This window comes from Triticum dicoccoides, chromosome 6A, assembly GCF_002162155.2.
Source record: "Triticum dicoccoides isolate Atlit2015 ecotype Zavitan chromosome 6A, WEW_v2.0, whole genome shotgun sequence".
NCBI classification, from domain to species: Eukaryota; Viridiplantae; Streptophyta; class Magnoliopsida; order Poales; family Poaceae; genus Triticum; species Triticum dicoccoides.
In genome coordinates, this window is record NC_041390.1 from 224706298 (window position 1) to 224724197 (window position 17900).

The 17900-nt window shown below is 46.7% G+C and overlaps 2 protein-coding genes across 5 annotated transcripts; both read right to left on the bottom strand.

Moving 5' to 3' along the window:
- Window positions 1-5172: 5172 nt before the first annotated feature.
- On the bottom strand, window positions 5173-9971 carry LOC119316665 (protein FAR1-RELATED SEQUENCE 5-like). Of its 4 annotated transcripts, none has more exons than XM_037591027.1 (5): window positions 9889-9971; window positions 8259-8382; window positions 7756-7821; window positions 5430-7673; window positions 5173-5349 (listed from the first exon to the last, which is right to left on the bottom strand). In XM_037591027.1, the coding sequence occupies exon 4, from the start codon at window positions 7614-7616 to the stop codon at window positions 5925-5927; it is 1692 nt and encodes a 563-aa protein (XP_037446924.1). In that variant the 5' UTR covers window positions 7617-7673; window positions 7756-7821; window positions 8259-8382; window positions 9889-9971; the 3' UTR covers window positions 5173-5349; window positions 5430-5924. The 4 variants fall into 4 exon arrangements, with proteins under 4 accessions (XP_037446924.1, XP_037446922.1, XP_037446925.1 ...); XM_037591025.1 differs by having other exon boundaries at window positions 7756-8113; XM_037591028.1 differs by lacking the exon at window positions 8259-8382 and having other exon boundaries at window positions 9889-9964.
- Window positions 9972-16585: 6614 nt separating this feature from the next.
- LOC119314999 (protein CYTOKININ-RESPONSIVE GATA TRANSCRIPTION FACTOR 1-like) lies at window positions 16586-17896 on the bottom strand. Its single transcript, XM_037589671.1, has 3 exons — window positions 17708-17896; window positions 17190-17573; window positions 16586-17026 (listed from the first exon to the last, which is right to left on the bottom strand). Exons 1-3 carry the CDS (start codon window positions 17894-17896, stop codon window positions 16586-16588), a joined length of 1014 nt encoding a protein of 337 aa, XP_037445568.1.
- Between the last annotated feature and the right edge of the window lie 4 nt (window positions 17897-17900).

Consider the following 17900-nt stretch of genomic DNA (forward strand, 5'->3'; position numbering starts at 1 on the left):
CGTGGCCAAAAAGTTTGGGGTCCACCGGCTGAGTCAGAAAAAAGAACGCAGTACGGGGCTGACATCGGCCATATCAGATCAGTGTTGGTTGTGTTGGTGGTACGAGGTGGCCTGCACGAAATGTGACCCAATTTTGGGAGGCAGTGGGCATGCCCATTTTAGGGCCCCACGCAAGAGTTGAACGAATTCCGACACCATACACACGTTGTGTCACGCCCGGTCAGTGTTTTCGATGCGTTTCACGAAGAAAACCATAGAAAATTCATACGGTGCCGGAAAATTATGAAAACTTGCACGCATGATGGACCTGGCGATGGGTACGTGTCCAAAAAGTTTGGGATCCACCGGCTGTCGTTAAAATTGTTGCATTAAGAAAATGCATTAATAATTTCTGACGTTAAAAAAACATCAAAGATAATGACTCTTTTTTTGAAGAATATGCATGATCAATGTGAACCTTCATAAGCTCTGAGTAGGTGAAGACTCACATCGATCCTGCATATCCTTCAAATAGAGTCCCACAAACTGAGATGTTTGTTCATTGACCGACAGAAAATTATATAAAGGAGTCAACGGCGCGCTGGCTTAGCGATGTGGTATTAAACTACAATGCATGTTTTTAATAAATGCACCGTGGGCTAGCCAGCGGTAGTCTTATGGGACGGGCCAAGTGGCCCACTATGGCGTGACCACGTCTATGATGCCGTACGTGCGTGCATGGCATGGAAACCAAGCCGCCATTACCTCACCCCAGGACCGCCTAGCCCCGCTACCTCCACGCACGTCCTCACCCGTCCCTGATCCGATGGTCGCAACGCCGTGGCCGTCCAAACTCCCTTCCCCGCCGGCCTGATGGCGGCCATACAATCTGTCATCTGCGCGCGCGACTTGGATCTCAGGCCCGGCCGTGCCGTCTCGGCAAATTCGCCAGCACCCTAAACCCTAGGACGGGCCGTCGGCCAGCGCGCTCGTGTGGGCAGAGGGCGCGCGGCTGCCACGACTAACCCACACCGGGTGGGGTTTGGCAACGGTGGCTGTCGGTGCTCGTCGAGACGCCGGAAGGTATGGTATTGAACCGTACGTAATATTTTTTGAATCTCGTAACTAGTTAGCTAACTGGCATCTTATTTGGAATGCAAGAATTAGGAGATGTGTCCTGCTCCGTTGAGAAGTGGTGCGAATTGGTGGGAAAATTCACAGCCAGACAGCGCATGATGCTACGTGGCACAAAATTGGACTGTATGTTGAGAATTCCTTCCGTGAAAATGAGGAAAAATTTATTGGAATTTATGGTTACAACGTATGACAGTACTAGAAAGCGATTTATTATTCGGCCAAATACTGACGGCCTCAGTGTGCTTAATGAAGATGTTTACGACATATTTGGGCTACGTAACGAGGGTGATGATGTCAGTAGCATGATAGCAACAGTACAACTAGATGCCAAAAAAATTGTTCCGAATCGGTTTCTAGACAAAAGAACAGGCCTAATCCTCATCGATGAGTTGATAAAAAATATTGTTGATACTCAGTCATATGATGATGATTTTGTGAGAAGGGTCGTACTGGTTCTTATGGGTACAGTCTTAGCACCACAATCCACCAAGTTTGTTCATTATCGTTATTACAAAATGGTGGAGGACGTGAACGCTATCAAGTCATACAATTGGAACAATTTCACGTTGGAGGTGTGCATGGATGCTATTAAAAAATCGGTCGAAGATCTTGAAAAATTCAAGTGGCCTATCGGGAACTTGGCTCTTCTTCAGGTACAAGTCATTTCGTAATAGTTGTATGTGTATATAATTTTATGTGATATATGTGTCTGACTAGTTGTGTTTACTATCATGCAGTATATATACTAGGAAAAAGTTGAGCCAATTGGTGTGGATACATTTGATTCTTTGTCTCGTGAATACCCACTAATGGTTAACCGGCCAGAAACGGAAGGGAAAAAGAGAGACGACTATGACAACATGCACGGGCGTGGCACCGGCAATGTAAGTCATTGAGTATAGTCCTTATTGGTTGCACATAGTAATTAACTATAGTTGTTATTTTTTTTATTTTTTTTGTTGTACAGCTTGAAAACTGCGTTAGCGAAGAGTACAGACGTGCTAAGGTAGCACGTGAAGGAACTGTCCCAGATGAAGAAACGAAGAAACCTAAACAGAAAGGTGGTGGCAGGAGTAGAAAGCCAAGCACGTCAGGGGTTTCATCGAACACAACTAACAGTATGGACCGTGTGATGACATACATAAAGCTGCTTCACAAGGAGGTTCTCAATATACCCGAAAGATGTGCACGGGTAATTTAAAATTTATATTAAACATGTTTTAGTTGTTCAAGTACTTGTCGTGTTTCATTTGTGTTTGTAGATGGTAATGGAAAAGTTCAACACGGAAGGTGTGCTGTACAAACCCAATAAGAGGGACACCAATGACGAATTTGATAATGTAGGTGAAGAAGTTGGGATGGAGAATGGCAAGTACAAGTCATCAAAATATTGGCCAGATATTGATTCACATACCGACGTGGAGCTAGTAACATCTTTCACGAGTTTCAATGATACCTACGTGCCCGTTGATGACACGGGTGCTCCGGCGACGACACCGGGTAAAGGTGACGCTACTGATCCTTTCATTATAGAGGATAATGGAAAGTCTCCATGTTCGTCATCAACTGTACGTACAAAAGACTTTTCGTGTATGTCCCGAACCCCGCAGAATGCTGATATTTCTGGTGAGTCTATGGGTGGTTTGTCACCAACAAAGTCTGAAGACATGTCTGAGAGTTTCCCGGCAAAGAGCAACATAGGTAATGGTGAAGGCAGCAAGGACAATGAAGGTAAACGCAAATGAAATCCGTCGAAATATTGTCTATCCCCGTATGACCTTCTCATTACCCGGAACAAACGTGTTAAAAAAAGTAAGTCAAGTACTACTTTATAATTCGTTCACGCGTTACGTAAATTTTTTATTATTTTTAACGAATGTAGCTGCATTGTTTTAGATCTGTTTGCATTGTCACCACATTCAATTCTGGCAAGTTGCCTTAATATGACTCCGGATCACATAGAGGCAGCCAGAGTTTTTGTTGAGACTCTCGCATCGACAAAGAAGCATGCACACCGAACCGTGGTCGATATGCCGCCACCAGATGGGGACATATGCACGCCAGCTATGCTTCATGATGTCCTGACTTTTAAATGGTTGAATGGCGCTATAAGTATGAGTTTGGTTTTAACAAAACTCTCATTTATACTTCACAAGTTGACCTCATTTTTTGTTTATGTATGCACATAATCAATGCATATTGTAAACACTTACAACACCATGATTTCTCTGATCGTTTCATATCAACAACGTGGTTCCCCAAATTTATGTTGGGTAGGGCTAGGGGAAAGACCAAGTCAATTAATGATTTGGATTCTGAACATGTTACAAAGAAAGCAAAAGTCCTCGCAAGAGTAATGGATGAGTATTTCAGACGGGACAAGGTATTCCTTTCATATTTATTTGTTTTTGTTAGTCATTATTATTTAATTGCACTAACATCATTTGCTTACTATATAGGCGTATTTTCCTATGCACGTTAATGATAATCATTGGATAACTATAGTGATGCACACCGTCAAGGAGGAGTTTCAAGTTCTTGACTCAAATTCTAAAGGCGCAATAAGCAAAAGAATTCGCAGTATGATTGCCACCCTGGTACGCTATAATTGTCACACTCCCATTCAGAACATTATTAAGTCATACATTAAATTCTGGTTTGTTAATTTGTTTTAGAGAGCTGAAATTTCTAAGGATATTATGGAGGCCAACTCTACTCTTGAATCAAAAAAAATTCCAAATGTCTCATCATGGCCAATTAATGAGTATAAAATGTCGAGACAACATGATGGGTAAGTTAAATGAATACAAGAAAGTGCATGCTATATCCTAAGCTGATCACACACATGTTTATTGCAGAGTGTCTTGTGGACTTTTTGTGATGTGGTGCATAAAATACTGGGACGGAGATCGCTGGACACATGAATTTGACCAGCAAGAGATTAATGAGTCAAGGCCGCGTATTGTCGCGGAAATCATTTTTTCTGAGGTCAACAGATTAGAGAAAGTGAAGATGAAAATTGTTAAAATCATGGAGAAGGAGTAGGTATTAGCATCGGTAGGGTTTTAGTCCCGTAGAAGGTTTCCCTACCGTTGTTGGATACTGTGATCGATTGTAATGCGACATGGCACTGGGATAATTTTCGACAATTTTTCATGTTTTATTTATTGCTTTTGTGAGACACTAAAAATTTAAATGCGTGTGGGCAAGTAATATTTTTTCTGTCCTAAAATGTATCAGTTTGCCTCTGCGATATTACATGTACCGTTGTTGTTGTTCCTACTCGCGGCAGTCATTTTTTAATTAAAAAATATGCCCGTTGTCCTGAGTTGGTGCGATGTGGATAAAAGCTGCACAATTTCTCATGTCGATTCTGGTGGCAGCAGCGGCGATCGGTCCGACTAATATTCCAGCCCGTGCGGTGGCCGACAGCCGAGCCAGTGGCGGGCCCGTGCAGTGCAGGTAGTGCGGGTTGGCGCCATTCGTCCTGCGCCACGGGGCGGGTCTGCTGGCCCAGCAGCCGACCGACCGACCAGCCGTGCGCCGGGTGGCACACGTCTCGTCCCGCCCCAGCCAGCGGCACACATGCAACGATCCCGAGAGGGAATATGGCGATCTGTCGGCCCATAAACGACGCGCGTCGGGCGCGTGGGCCGATCCTCTTCATGTGCGGATACGGACGCTGGCGCTTTGTGCCGAGTAGGTTTAGTCCCACCTCGCCCGCGGAGAGACGCGCCGACCGGTTTACATACCCGCGTCTTCGCCTTCTCACAAGCTCGCTACAGAACATGATGCCCTGATGTGCGCCGTGGCCTCCCCGCTCGGCGGCCGAAAGGCCTCGCCACAATGCGTAGTAGTTTACCGTCCGCGCGCGCCCGCCCACGGCTGGGGCTTTTTTTTTACAAAACAATTGTCACATACATTACATTTTAAAGATCTTCATAAGTTTACTATGTCATTACAGCAGTAACACATTCATACAAATATAATATGTTTCACACATAATAATATAAATCGCATGTCTCATAACATTGAACAAGGTGACATAAACATTAACTCAAAGTGCCATGTCTATTATTCTTAAAAAATAAACTGAAAGTGCTAATGACTTTCATCAAACAAGGTGGTTTAAAGAATAAACTCAAAGTGCCATGTCTCTTATTCTTAAACAAATAAATTGAAATTGCCAGTGCCTTCAACTGATTATGAGTACTTCATCTTTATGCCCGGTTCCTACATAACAAATTGTAAACAACTCATCAAACAATTGTGAAGACAAAACCAAAAAATAGTTGAAAAAATGAAAAACTTACTTTTCATTCTCAGAGCATGTTTGCCGTCTATGGCCCTCTTTCTTACAAATGCCACAAAGAGGACCGGGTTTTTTCTCAGAAAATGATTTTGGTCTTCCATTCTTTGTAACATTTGGATCTTTCTTTGCCCGCCCTGTCCTGCTCTGTTTAGGGGCGCCCTTCGTGGAAACTTTCACGGGATCACCTATGACATCAACATGTTGTTCCAGCTGACGTGGATCCTCATGCACATTTCTTGTACTACCAACAGCATCATCATCAGGGACCTTTTTCTTCGCTATTATATTCTGCAGACACTGCATCAACTCATCATAGACGAATGGATCATTTGAAGCAACATGAAAAGCTTCAGCTCCTGTTATACTAAGTTGACTATAGCGAGCACGCTGCTCTGCCCCTGTCCAACCCCAGCCAAACAAGTCACTCTTTCGCTGTGCAGGCAGCCCACCTCTCGCAACTTTCGACATCCTCTTAAGAATGCAACACTTAGGTATTTTAGATTTTTTTAAGATGAACCAACACATACAGAATGTGTTTGCAAGGCAATCCTTTCCGAAGCATTCGTCCACAACTGCAGTCTATCGTATTCTCAGAGTTTTCAGCTCGATAATTCACGCTGAACTGAAATTTCCGATTATTTCTCCATGTCACGATGAAGGTGTGGCAGTCAACTCCCACTAGCGTCTCAAAAATCTCAAGTTCTCCCATCTTCTTCAGATCTTGTTGAAGAATATAAAAATTGGAATGAGTGAATACTTCGGTGGCATGCTTCTCAATATCCTTATATTCTGTGACTGATGGTGGCAATGACTGATTTGAAACACAGTCATCATGCGCCTCGTTCTCACGTAGTCGGACTATGCAATTCTCATAATGCACAACTAGGTCAACAATAGTCATACCGCCGTCCAAGTGCAGGTGAAGACAAGAGTTAAGACTTTCACTCCTTTGATTACTGCGCATACCCAGAAAAAAACCATCTGACAGATATGATGCTGCCCACAGACTCCTCTTTCTGTACATCCTACTCAGCCACTCTTCTGTTTTATCAGTCTTCCATTTACGGACGAAAGCGTGCCATCTCGCCTCAAAGTTGGCTGGAGAGGTGGAGTAGTACAAGAGTGCCATGAACTCACTTAGCGATTTGTAATTAAGGTGCTTCTGCATGTTTTTTTCCACGTGCCATGAGCAGAGACGGTGCAACACATCAACCAAAACCAACCGAATAGCTCGTATCATTGCAGCGTCTCCATCTGTGATGATTGACCTTGGCTTTTTCTGACAATTGGCCTTCAGGAATGTCTGAAGCAGCCACACGTACGTCGCTTCGGTCTCGTCGGACACAATGGCACAACCAAAAACTGTGGTGCAACGGTGATTGTTTACACCAACAAAGGGGATGAACGGCATACCATATCTGTTCATCTTATACGTGCTGTCGAACACCGTCACATCTCCATACAATTGATAGTCCCGCCGCGACTGTGCATCGCACCAGAACATGCTCTTCAAACGGCCCTCCTTATCGAGCACGTACTCAAAGAAAAACTCCGGATCCTTCTCCTTTCTGCTCCTCATAATCCCGATTGCCGTGTTAGCATCACCCTTCGCAATCAACTTCATTTTTTCTCGGCAACATAGATTGTACACGTCTCGTCTCAGAAACCCACACTTATCATACGAGCCATACCTGCTAATGAAGTTGTCAACGATGATATGCTTTCTGATCCCAGCTCCTTCCATCGCCAAGATCTCAGCTATTTGGTGATCTCCCATCACTCGATGTGACCGCAGAAATACCACCTCATCTGGTCTAGCCAACAAATGGTTGTGATCATCCATAAAAGCTGCCACGAACCAAACTCCACGTCCTTTGTCCAACTTCACGACTAAATGTGCGCCACACTCGCAACGAGTCTCTGGTCTTAGCCTGCGTGTACGGCCCTCCGGGTTTAAAAATTTACTGAGACGTTTTCCTGCCCTCGAGCAAACGTATCTCCTATACCGAACAGTGGTTGAAAGTCCTTTTCCTCGTTTCACCTTATCTTTTCTGATACTGAATCCACGGTCTTTGGCGTAGTTATTATAGAACATGTGAGCCTCCCATTGTGATGCAAATGTCATACCCATAACCTTCAACTGTGTCTCCAACGCACGTTGCTGGATTTCAGCTTCCTCAATGTCCATATTAGCTCCATCCTCATGCTCATATCCATCTTCACCACTCCAATCATCAAAGTTAGCCTACAATATTCCACATAAGCAAGTGTAAGTTCTCATAACCAATTTTTTATTATTCAATGACATCTTAAATTTTGGACAGAACCTGGCTTATGTTATCCCCGAAAGATTCAACACCATGATTTTCCTCGTTCTGAACGTCAATATCCTCCTGCACATAAAAAAATCATATGCACGTGTAAGTACCATATGGTTCTTCATCCGACGAAAAGAATGTACATGACACTTATCTTTTCACTACAAGCACCCTCCTCCTTCTTTTCAAAATCCTCTTCAGGTAAATTATCGTACGACGACCAGGATTCATTGTCGCTGCCATCATCATCATCTTTACTATCATTACCATTCGTACGATCAACACTATCGCTACCATCCCAACTCGTGTCCAAAAACAGATCCGTAAATCCAGTTTCTTTATCCATTAAATGAACTCTCAACCAACACTGCAATATTATAATAAAAAATTGATCTATCAATTTTAAATCAAATTAAATGTACTACGATCATACAGATGAGAAATTCTTATCTAACAAGTGATTGCACATAATTATTTACAGATTCAATTTTTTGACGAACTAGACGGCTTACATGGCATGCACGTGCACTTCGGCCGGCCTGGCGTGGCTGCGGACGGCGAGGACGTTCCCGGAGAGGTTGATCACGGAGTTGCGGGCGGCGACGGCGTCCACGTAGGCCACGTCACCGTGACGACCTGCACGGAGGCGACATCACGTACGGCGGGCGACTCCAAGATCTGTCCGCGCCGGCCAGATCCCGGGTGAAGACGGGGAGAAGGCGGCGATCGACCGAACGGGAAGACGTTGGAATTGGCAGCGTGATCACGTCTAGATCGGCGTGGAAAGGCGGCTATCGGCGGGTAAGGGCGGCGATCGGCGGGGCGGGGCGACGTTGGAATGGGCCGCGTGATCAGCGCAGGTCGTGTTTTTTTTGCGCGAAGGAGAGAGGGTAGTTGCGAGCCGGCCGTATCGGCTCGAGCCGTGCGCTCGGCTCTACCTGTATGGCCACGCCGCATACGGCGCGGGATACGTTAAGCACCGTATGCCCAAAATGCCCTTATACGTTAAGCGGGGGGGGGGGTGTACCGAAGCAGACCTCTAAGATACAAACATTAAGAGTGCCCCCTACACAAAAGAGACCTTCGTAATTATTTGCGCAACCAAATTAGTTCGTAAATGAAACACATAATCATTTTACTCAACAAAAGATTGTAGAGTATACATGAAGGTCTAGCTTATTTACATATTGTCAATCTCATTTAAAATTTGGAGGTATTATATCAGCCTAGGATTAGACGCAATATTTGATTCAAAAATGGATATATTTTCTGATAATATTAGTAACAAATTTAGTGACTTGCTCGATGTTGGTCTCAGTTCATCATTTTTGTGTGAAACTGTCTTAGTTTATCATTTGTTTTGTGTCTTCAGCATTTTTCAGTAAACACTCGCACTAACCCATCTCTCTCTCTCTCTCTCAAGGCATGACAAAATATCATCATGCATGACCATCTTCTAGTAGATTTGATATTTTGCCACCACTTACTTTGGACTTTGATATTTTGCCACCACTTACTTTGTAATTGATTTTTTGCCATCACTTACTTTGCACTTTGATCTTTTGCTACTTTATAACACAAAAACAATCTTTGTAAATGATAGATGAAATACATGCACAAATCAGAGGACAATTGTACCCTTATGCCTATTTGACTGAAACAGGTCAGCCTGAACACAAATGGGCACGAGCAACAGCAGCCACGGCCAAACACGGGCACGAGCAGCAGCAGAGGCCGCGCATGGCCACACACGGCATGAGCGGCGGCAGCGGCGTCCACGGACGGCCACGAGCAGCAGCGGTGGCGGCGCCGCACGGCCACTCGGTGGCCGGCGATAGAGCACAAGTGGGTGGAACGGCGGCCATGCATGGCATGAGCAGCGGCGGCCTCGCACGGCAACGAGCAGCAGATGTGGCGGCGGCGCACGGGCACGCGGTGGCCGGCGGCGGAGCACAAGTGCATGGAGCGGTGGCCACACATTGCACGAGCAGCAGCGGCGGCGGTCTCGCACAGCTACGAGCAGCAGATACGGCTGCGGCCCGTGGTGGTCGGCGGCGGAGCAAGAGCGCGAGGAGCGGCGGCGTCGACTCGTAACCCTAACCCTAGGCTGCCGGGGGCCGGGGCGGGAGAGAGACGACTCACCTTGGACTACCGGGAGCTCCGGGGAGTTGGCCGCCGCCCCGCCGTCTCTCTGTGAAAGCTGCGGACGAGAGAGATGTGTCGCGAACGAGCTCCTCTCCTCCAGTTTCTGGTCTATCTCGTCGGCAGGGGTATGTTTGTCATTTTACGTGGGACCCATCTGACAGATGGCAAAAGTTCAAAGTGCAAAATAAGTGGTGGCAAAAAATCAATTACAAAATAAGCAGTGGCAAAATATCAAAGTACAAAGTAAATGGTGGCAAAAAAATCAAATTCCCCCCTTCTAGTATTAGTTTGGATTGGTCACATTATTGTTCTTAACGGAGAAATTACATGGTAGACAGGGCAGAGGAGGGTTATGGAGCATGTACACATGTTTAAGTTAATTTTTTTTTTGCACGCAATTCAGAGAGCTTTTATTCAAAAAAGAGCATTCCTAGGACAGTCAGCCATGAGGCTGGTCACTAGAAAGCTAGGAGTTACATCCATCCAATAATCGGTCGCATTCAGAGTGCAAGCATGCTTAGCACAGAGATGCGCCGGTAAGTTTGCTGATCTACTAATATGCTGAATATCAAAGGAAATGAAATGATTACTAAGCTCTCCTATTTCTAGCAGAATCGGAGCCACAATTGAGCGGGAACTGTGGCGAGTGTTTCAGAGTGTCACTAACTCCGTGCAGTCAACTTCCATTATCACATGCGAGAGTCCTCGAAGAGTGGCGAATAAGACTCCGTCTCGCAGAGATAAAGCTTCCATAATCAGGGGTCTGAAATCCCCATATATGGCTTGTACCAAGAACCTAACAAAGCCGAAGAGGATCGTGCGACACCACCTGCGCCGCCCCGACCCTCAGCAAAGTTTAGTGCACCGTCCGTCGTGATTTTTACAGTAGCATCATCAGGAGGTCTCCAGCCGTAACCAGGTAACGTGGCAGCTGCCTTGCGCGGAAGCTGAAGAAGTGCAAGGGCCTCCTTGATCGCTCTAATCGTCGATGTTGGATCCCTTCCCTCTTCGCCATGCTTGATTCGATTTCGAGAGTGCCATATGGACCACATTACGGTGGTGATTTTGGCTCAGTCATCATCAGAGAAACGGGGATCACATGTGATATCGCGAGTCCATGAGTCAGGATGGAGTCGGGGTAGCCTAATGCCAAACCAAGCACAGGCCTCGTCCCAGAAGCGTTGCGCATGGGAGCAGTGAATAAGAGCATGCTCCAGATCCTCTCTCATCGCTAAGCAGACTTTGCACCGATTAATTGGTGCAATGTGACGATAGTTGAGAGTAGCTTCATCCGGAAGAATCCCACGAAGAACTCTCCACCAAAAAACCCTCACTTTCGGTATGACGTTCAATTTCCACAAGGCCTTCCACAACTGATGGTCGTCTACTGAGGTTCCGGTAGCCGTCCCTTCCTCCAGAGCCAAGCGCTCTTTATGAGTCATTAGAGCACGGTACGCTGTCTTCACCGTGTAGTTGCCTGATTTCTCGAATGCCCAAGCAAATGAGTCCTCACCTCCCCCTTGCCTGATCGGAATGTTTAGAATGGCTTCAGCATCCGGGGCGACGAAGGTTTCCCTAACCACATCTTGCCGCCACGACCACGTGGTCGTATCAATGAGCTCATCCACCATTTGAATGGTGGTGCTTGGCGGTTTGAAGATTGGTTTCATCGAGATAGTTCCAGCAATCCATTTGTCATTCCACACTGAAATCGTGCTGCCATCTCCCACTCGAGCGATCAGCCCTGCCCCTAGAGCCTCCTTTCCCGCCACGATTGCCTTCCAAGTGGCCGAGGCCGACTTTGGATCAGATGCGTGCATAAAATCTCCGTCAGGAAAATAGTGACCCTTGAGCACTCTAGCACACAGCGATGTGGGGTTTGTCATTAATCGCCAACCCTGTTTGCCCAGCATGGCAAGATTAAACTGATGCGGGTCACGAAACCCCATCCCTCCTTTGCACTTAGGTGTGGCCAACTCGTTCCAGGACACCCAGTGCATAGAATTTTTATCCAGAGAACTGCTCCAAAAATATTTTGCCATAGGAGAAGTTAAGCTCTTGCAGACTTTCTTTGTTAGTAGGAAAGTTCTCATTGGATAGGTCGCGATAGCCTGGACGACCGATTTCAACAAAACCTCGCGGCCGGCACAAGCTAGTAGTTTTTCTGACCATCCTTGAATTTTCCCACGGGCTCTCTCACTGATGTGTTCAAAAGTGCCGCTTGTGATGCGCCCTAAAGCAGTTGGGAGGCCGAGATACTTTGCGCTGAAAGCTTCAACTTGGATATTCAGAGTTGACTTCAAAAGTTGCCTCAAAGAATCAGGTGTGTTAGAACTGAAATAGATAGAACTTTTTTCACGGTTTACACACTGACCTGAGGCCTCACCATAAATTGACAGAATGTCATTGAGACGGATAGCACTTGGGTTGCTTGCATTAATGAAGATCAGGCTATCATCAGCAAAGAGTAGATGAGTTACCCAAGGTGATCTGTAGCTCACCCTCAAGCCTCTATCCACAACACCTCCATTGTAATACTTGAGCAATGAGGAAAATCCTTCTGCACAGAGAAGAAATAAAAATGGCGAAACTGGGTCTCCTTGCCGGAACCCTCCGGAAGGCGTGAAGAAAGGAAGGAGCTCGCCATTAACCCGCACAGAGAACCGGATAGAAGAGACACATTTCAAAATAAGCCTGACAAAGGAAAAATTGAAACCCAGCCTTATCAATATTGCTTCAAGGAAATGCCACTCGACACGGTCGTATGCCTTCATCATATCAAGCTTGACCGCACAAGAACAATTTTTGCCTTTCTTCCTTCTCTTCATTGTGTGCACACTTTCATATGCAACTAGAACGTTATCTGTGATGAGTCGGCCAGGCACAAAAGCGCTTTGCTCCTCGCTAATAACGCTATCCATGATGCCTCTCATTCGGTTAGTGATTGCCTTGGCTGCTATTTTATACAAGACCGAACAGAGAGCAATGGGGCGATATTGGGAGATCATTTGGGGGTGTCTAACCTTTGGTATAAGGATGATGGATGTATCATTCAAACCAGATGGTAATTCACCTCCATTTAGGAAATCCAAAACTGCCTGGGTCACTGCCTCGCCCAACAGATCCCAGTGTCTTTGGTAGAACCCAGCAGTGAAGCATCCACCCCGGGAGCTTTCGATGGCGCCATTTGAAATAGCGCCGATCTCACCTCTTCGGGAGTGTAGGGTTTTGTTAACTCCGCGTTCATGGCCTCTGTTACTTTGACAGGAACATGAGATAACAGATTTCCCGCGTCCGAATAGCCCTGTGACTGATATAGATTTTGATAGAAGCTCTGCACTTCAGCCTTATCCTCGCTTTCATTCGCGCACACAGATCCGTCGGCCCTCGTGAGTCCCTGTATTTTGTTCATAGTTTCCGCTGGGAAGCTTGCGCTTGGAAGTATGACATATTACGATCCCCCTCTCGGAGCCAGGGGACGCGAGAGCGCTGCCGGAACCACACTTATTCCTGGTGGAGTGCATCTTTCAATTTCTCGACTATCCTTCTCTCTTCGTCTGATGGGCCCCTGCCCATCGAATGACACCGGATGCGCTCGAGCTTCTTCTGAAGATTGCGAACGGTCCGTGTTAGAGAACCAAACTCCTTAGCTCCCCATGGCACTAAGGTAGCCTGAAGTGTACCCAGTGCGTTGGATATACCACGAAGCCCTGGGGCATGTTGGATGCCTCGCCATGTATCAGCCACTAGGCGATCATAATCAGCATGCGTTTGCCAGACGTTCTCATACCGAAATTGTTTCTTGTTTGTTGTCCTCTCTGACAAACTTTTGCGAAACTCTGTCACAACAAAACAATGATCGGACTCGACAGAGGGGAGATGTCTGACCCTTGCATGTTGGAATAATTGTCTGAACTCCTCATTTGCAAAGGCTCGATCCAGTCTTGCCTTAACGTTTGCCTCTCCGGACTGGTTATTGTCCCAAGTGTAAGCTGTGCCGGACCAGCCCAAATCCTGGAAGGAAACCTCATCGACGACTTCCCTGAATGCTTGCATATTACTCTCGGAACGACCAGTTCTGCTAAAATGCTCACACGCAAACAGGGTCTCGTTAAAATCACCAACACACATCCAAGTTGAGTGTGGTAACTGGTGAAGATGGCGCAAAAAACGCCAACTATGGTGGCGATCTTCCGCTCGCGATGCTCCGTAAAAACCTGTGAAGCGCCACACCGAGTTGTTTTGATCGTTGCTCCGAACAACAACATCAATATGTTTTTGACTGTAGTTTTTCAAATCCAAAATGACATCCCGAGACCAAAATAGACCAATACCGCCACTAAGGCCAGCACTGTCCACAGCAAAGCATCCTCCGAAACCTAGAGAGTGCTTTAAATACTCTACCTGTTTCGCTTTGATCTTTGTTTCCATTACAAAGAGTAGATCGAGTGGGTCCTTCTTGCTTCACAATGCTGCGAAGCTCCCGAACTGCCTCGGGGTTCCCAAGCCCTGGCAGTTCCAGCTCGAAATACTCATTGGGACGGGCAGGACCGAGTCGCGGTCTCTGCCGAATTTTCTGGGGTTGGTTTCTTCTTCTTTAGTGCACGATCAAAATCGCTGCCCTCTCCATCATTACTAGCCGATGATGAGGCCTCCTTTTGGACGGCAGTCTCACCATCCGAAGCACCCGCGCCTCACCGGTCTATAGATCTGAGTAGGAGCGTCTTTCCTCTTTGGTGGTTGTTTGTGTTTCATGGGGGATACCACCTCTTTGCCTTGATCCTTGTTGGTGCTAGAGTTTCTAGTGGTTGGCTTGCTGTTTGCACCTTGCTTGGGATCACACGAGGAGTTCTCGCTAGTCGCCTGTCTCCTGAACTCATCCGGAGCGCGAATCTTATGACCAAACGGAAGTTCCCCTTGCTCATCACGGGATCCCGGTGTCTGACAATATAATTCTGAATGTCCCAATTTGCCACAAGAGAAACAAAAATATGGCAACTGCTCATACTGGATATCATACATATCAACCTTTTTCCTCCTTGCAGAATCAATGAGAATCCACCTTCTGAGCGGCTTCTCAACATCAATGGTGATCCTTGCTCGCAGAAACCCTCCGTCATGATCAAACTTGACAAATTGAGCATGTTGATCCATCTGCTTTGCTATAGGAATCCACCAAGCTTCGTCCCTCAAATTATAGGGCAAGTTCATAACCCTAGCCCAGATCTGCAAATGATCAAACTTCACCTCATCGGGCCTCATGCACTCATCAAATTCCGCTAGCACCACGGCATTCTTGCTGATGTGCCATGGCGATCCGTTCCAGACCCGATCCCTATCTCGCTGATTCTCAAACTCCGCAACAAACATATTGATTCCTACGGAGCGAAACTGCAAACCGCGTGGGTTGCCCCACGCCGGCCGAAGAGCGTTGATGATTGTCTTGATGTGAAGATGATTACGGTGAAGAACTTTATCAGCCACCAACCACTTCGCCGGACCACTATCGACTCGATCATCGATCACCAGAGGAGTCGCTTCTTCCTGGGAGATATCCAGTTTGCCCAACGCTTCCTCCAGTTTCCGTATGGCGGCGCGGGCGGACTGATCTTCGTCCGCCGCCCCCGCTCCCGCGCTTGTGCCCGGCGTGGCCATCATCGACCCCCGCTCCCTCGGTCTCTCTCGCCCCGCCGATAATCTGCAGGAGAGAAGCTTGTTCCACGTCCAAACCCTAGATCGCCTCGGGCGCCGCCAAAGGGGTTTAGGGTTTAGGGGAAAAACCCCAAGGTTAAGATCGAGGTTATGTTTAAGCTAATTTGGTGCAGTAAAGTAAAACGGCTAAAAATTTACATACCGATCGGTGCCTGTAGTAGTTCTGTAGCAAGTTGCAGGACACAAATCTCCAAACATCAAGGGGTTCATTTGTCCCACATGCATGCATGCATGCATAGCCATGAGGTAGAATGTCTGTGTCCGAAAAAGGTGAAAAGTAGTATGAGAATACCTGACAAAAAGTAGATAACTATACACAATTAGCTCGCATATGTTATAATATACTTCAGCCAATATGATGCGCAGTAGTTTCTTCTCCCTCATCGATCGATGGATGCATAGCCATAAGGATCGATGAGGGAGTAGTAACAATACACAATTAGGAGGATAGACATTTTTTGACACTGTGACAGACAATATGATGCATGTGAGTAGTAACGATATGTCACATATATGAACCACATCCAATATGATGCACCCTAGTTTCTTCTCTCGTCATCGATCCTTTCCGCATTATCAGCTCCAAATGAAAAACGAAGATCTTACGAAAATATGTTTTATTACATATTGTACTACAGAGGACGAACACAATTTATACTGGTTTAAATAACCGCAGCAGAGCAAAGAAAGGAAAGAAAACTGTAAAAAAACTCACCCTCATAGCAAATCTGGGTTACTGCATATACTAACTAATATCGAGCTTCGCTTATTACCCTAGACATGTGATCACCCTCCTCTCTCCCTCTCCCTCTCCCTCTTTCTCTTCTCTCTCTACCCGTACGCCCCGATCGACCGATCTCCTCAACAACACAAAACAACAAGATCACAAGATACAGAAAATATAACAAGACTAATATACTCATGATATGCAAATCAAGTTGCATTCATCAGTGTCTAGTGTCTACTAGCTAGCTAGCTAGTACTAGCTTCGAAAAAGACCGCAGGATAGGGTCATGAGCAGCATGGCGGCATCGGTGATCTCATCGCGCATGAAGCCGTGAGTGAACGCTGCCTGTGGATCGGCTTTGCTCAGTCTCTCCACCATGGCGCCATCCTCGGCAACAACGTGATCTTGATCCTTCGGAGTGGCATCGACAGCCACGGCCTTGGTGGAGGTAACGGTAGGATGATCAACCATCTTGCACCTCTTCTTGAACGGCAGCGACCGGTCGAGGTCCACAGCCCTCTTCTCCTTCTTTGTTGCCTTCACCACTTGCGATGCATCGCTCGCCTGCGTGGCCCCTTCCGCCACACCGCCACAAGAAGCAGACGCCACCCCACCGTTGGTGGCGGCAGTGGCCGCTGCTGCAGCCATGGCGCGGCGAGCCTTCCTTTGGCGTATGCCACATGCGTTGCAAAGAGACTGCATGAACCATAGACGCATGAAAAAAGTACAGTTAAATAAATAAGTGTGTAGCAATCTGTACTACTGTGTGTTATATGTACATGTTGATATGAAGCAAGTACATAGATTGTGCAGTGCAGGTATAGATCATGAAGTTTGCCTAGTTAGCAATATATTTCACCTTGGGGCCACAAGGACCACTCCTCCACAAGGGGGTCTTGGTGGTGTTGCAGTCTGAGCACACTCTGATAACACCCATGGGATGCTGCAGCTGCTGGCTCTCATCACCTTGGTGTGCTTGTGCCCTTCTCCTTGGCTTTCTTGTCGTCCCTCCTTGGTGATCATTCGTTGGCGCCTTTCTCATGATCCTCATCTTCACCGGCGGTTTGGCGGATGCCCACTGGCTGGTCGATCCATCGCCGGCATGTGTGGCTTCGAAATCATAGGAATTGTATGAGGATCTCTGGATCATGTCACTGCCGATGCTTTGGAAGGTAGGTCCGAACGGGGAGCATGTGGCGAAGACGTCCGCAGATCCTCCGCTCATCATCATGTGATCATTGAACTACAAGAGAAAGAAAAAGCAAGCCAGGGAGCAGGATTGTAAGAACAGCTTGCATGTACTAAACACGTTGGAACACATCGATATTGACATATATTTGTGTAGCTAGCTAGTTGCGAACCCCCCCCCCCCCTCACCTGCTGATTAGATTCACCAAAAAAATGCTGCCTCGAGTGCTGGTCTCCATAGGCTTGCCCTTGATGCTCCACAGGGTTGTCGATCATGAAAGGGAACAAGATAGGAGGATCTTTGGGTAGATGAAAGGCTTGAAAGTGCCCTTGATCTTGATCTCCATCCATTAGAGGGAGAGTAGATAGCTGGCTCATGTAG

Excerpts from the sequence above, each read along its gene's own strand:
- LOC119316665 (XM_037591027.1), bottom strand. The coding sequence starts at position 7,616 with ATGGACATTGAGGAAGCTGAAATCCAGCAACGTGCGTTGGAGACACAG.
- LOC119314999 (XM_037589671.1), bottom strand. The coding sequence starts at position 17,896 with ATGAGCCAGCTATCTACTCTCCCTCTAATGGATGGAGATCAAGATCAA. Across the intron at positions 17,574-17,707 it reads TTGGTGAATCTAATCAGCAG|TTCAATGATCACATGATGAT; the intron begins GTGAGGGGGGGG and ends TTTCTCTTGTAG. Across the intron at positions 17,027-17,189 it reads GTGGTCCTTGTGGCCCCAAG|TCTCTTTGCAACGCATGTGG; the intron begins GTGAAATATATT and ends TGGTTCATGCAG.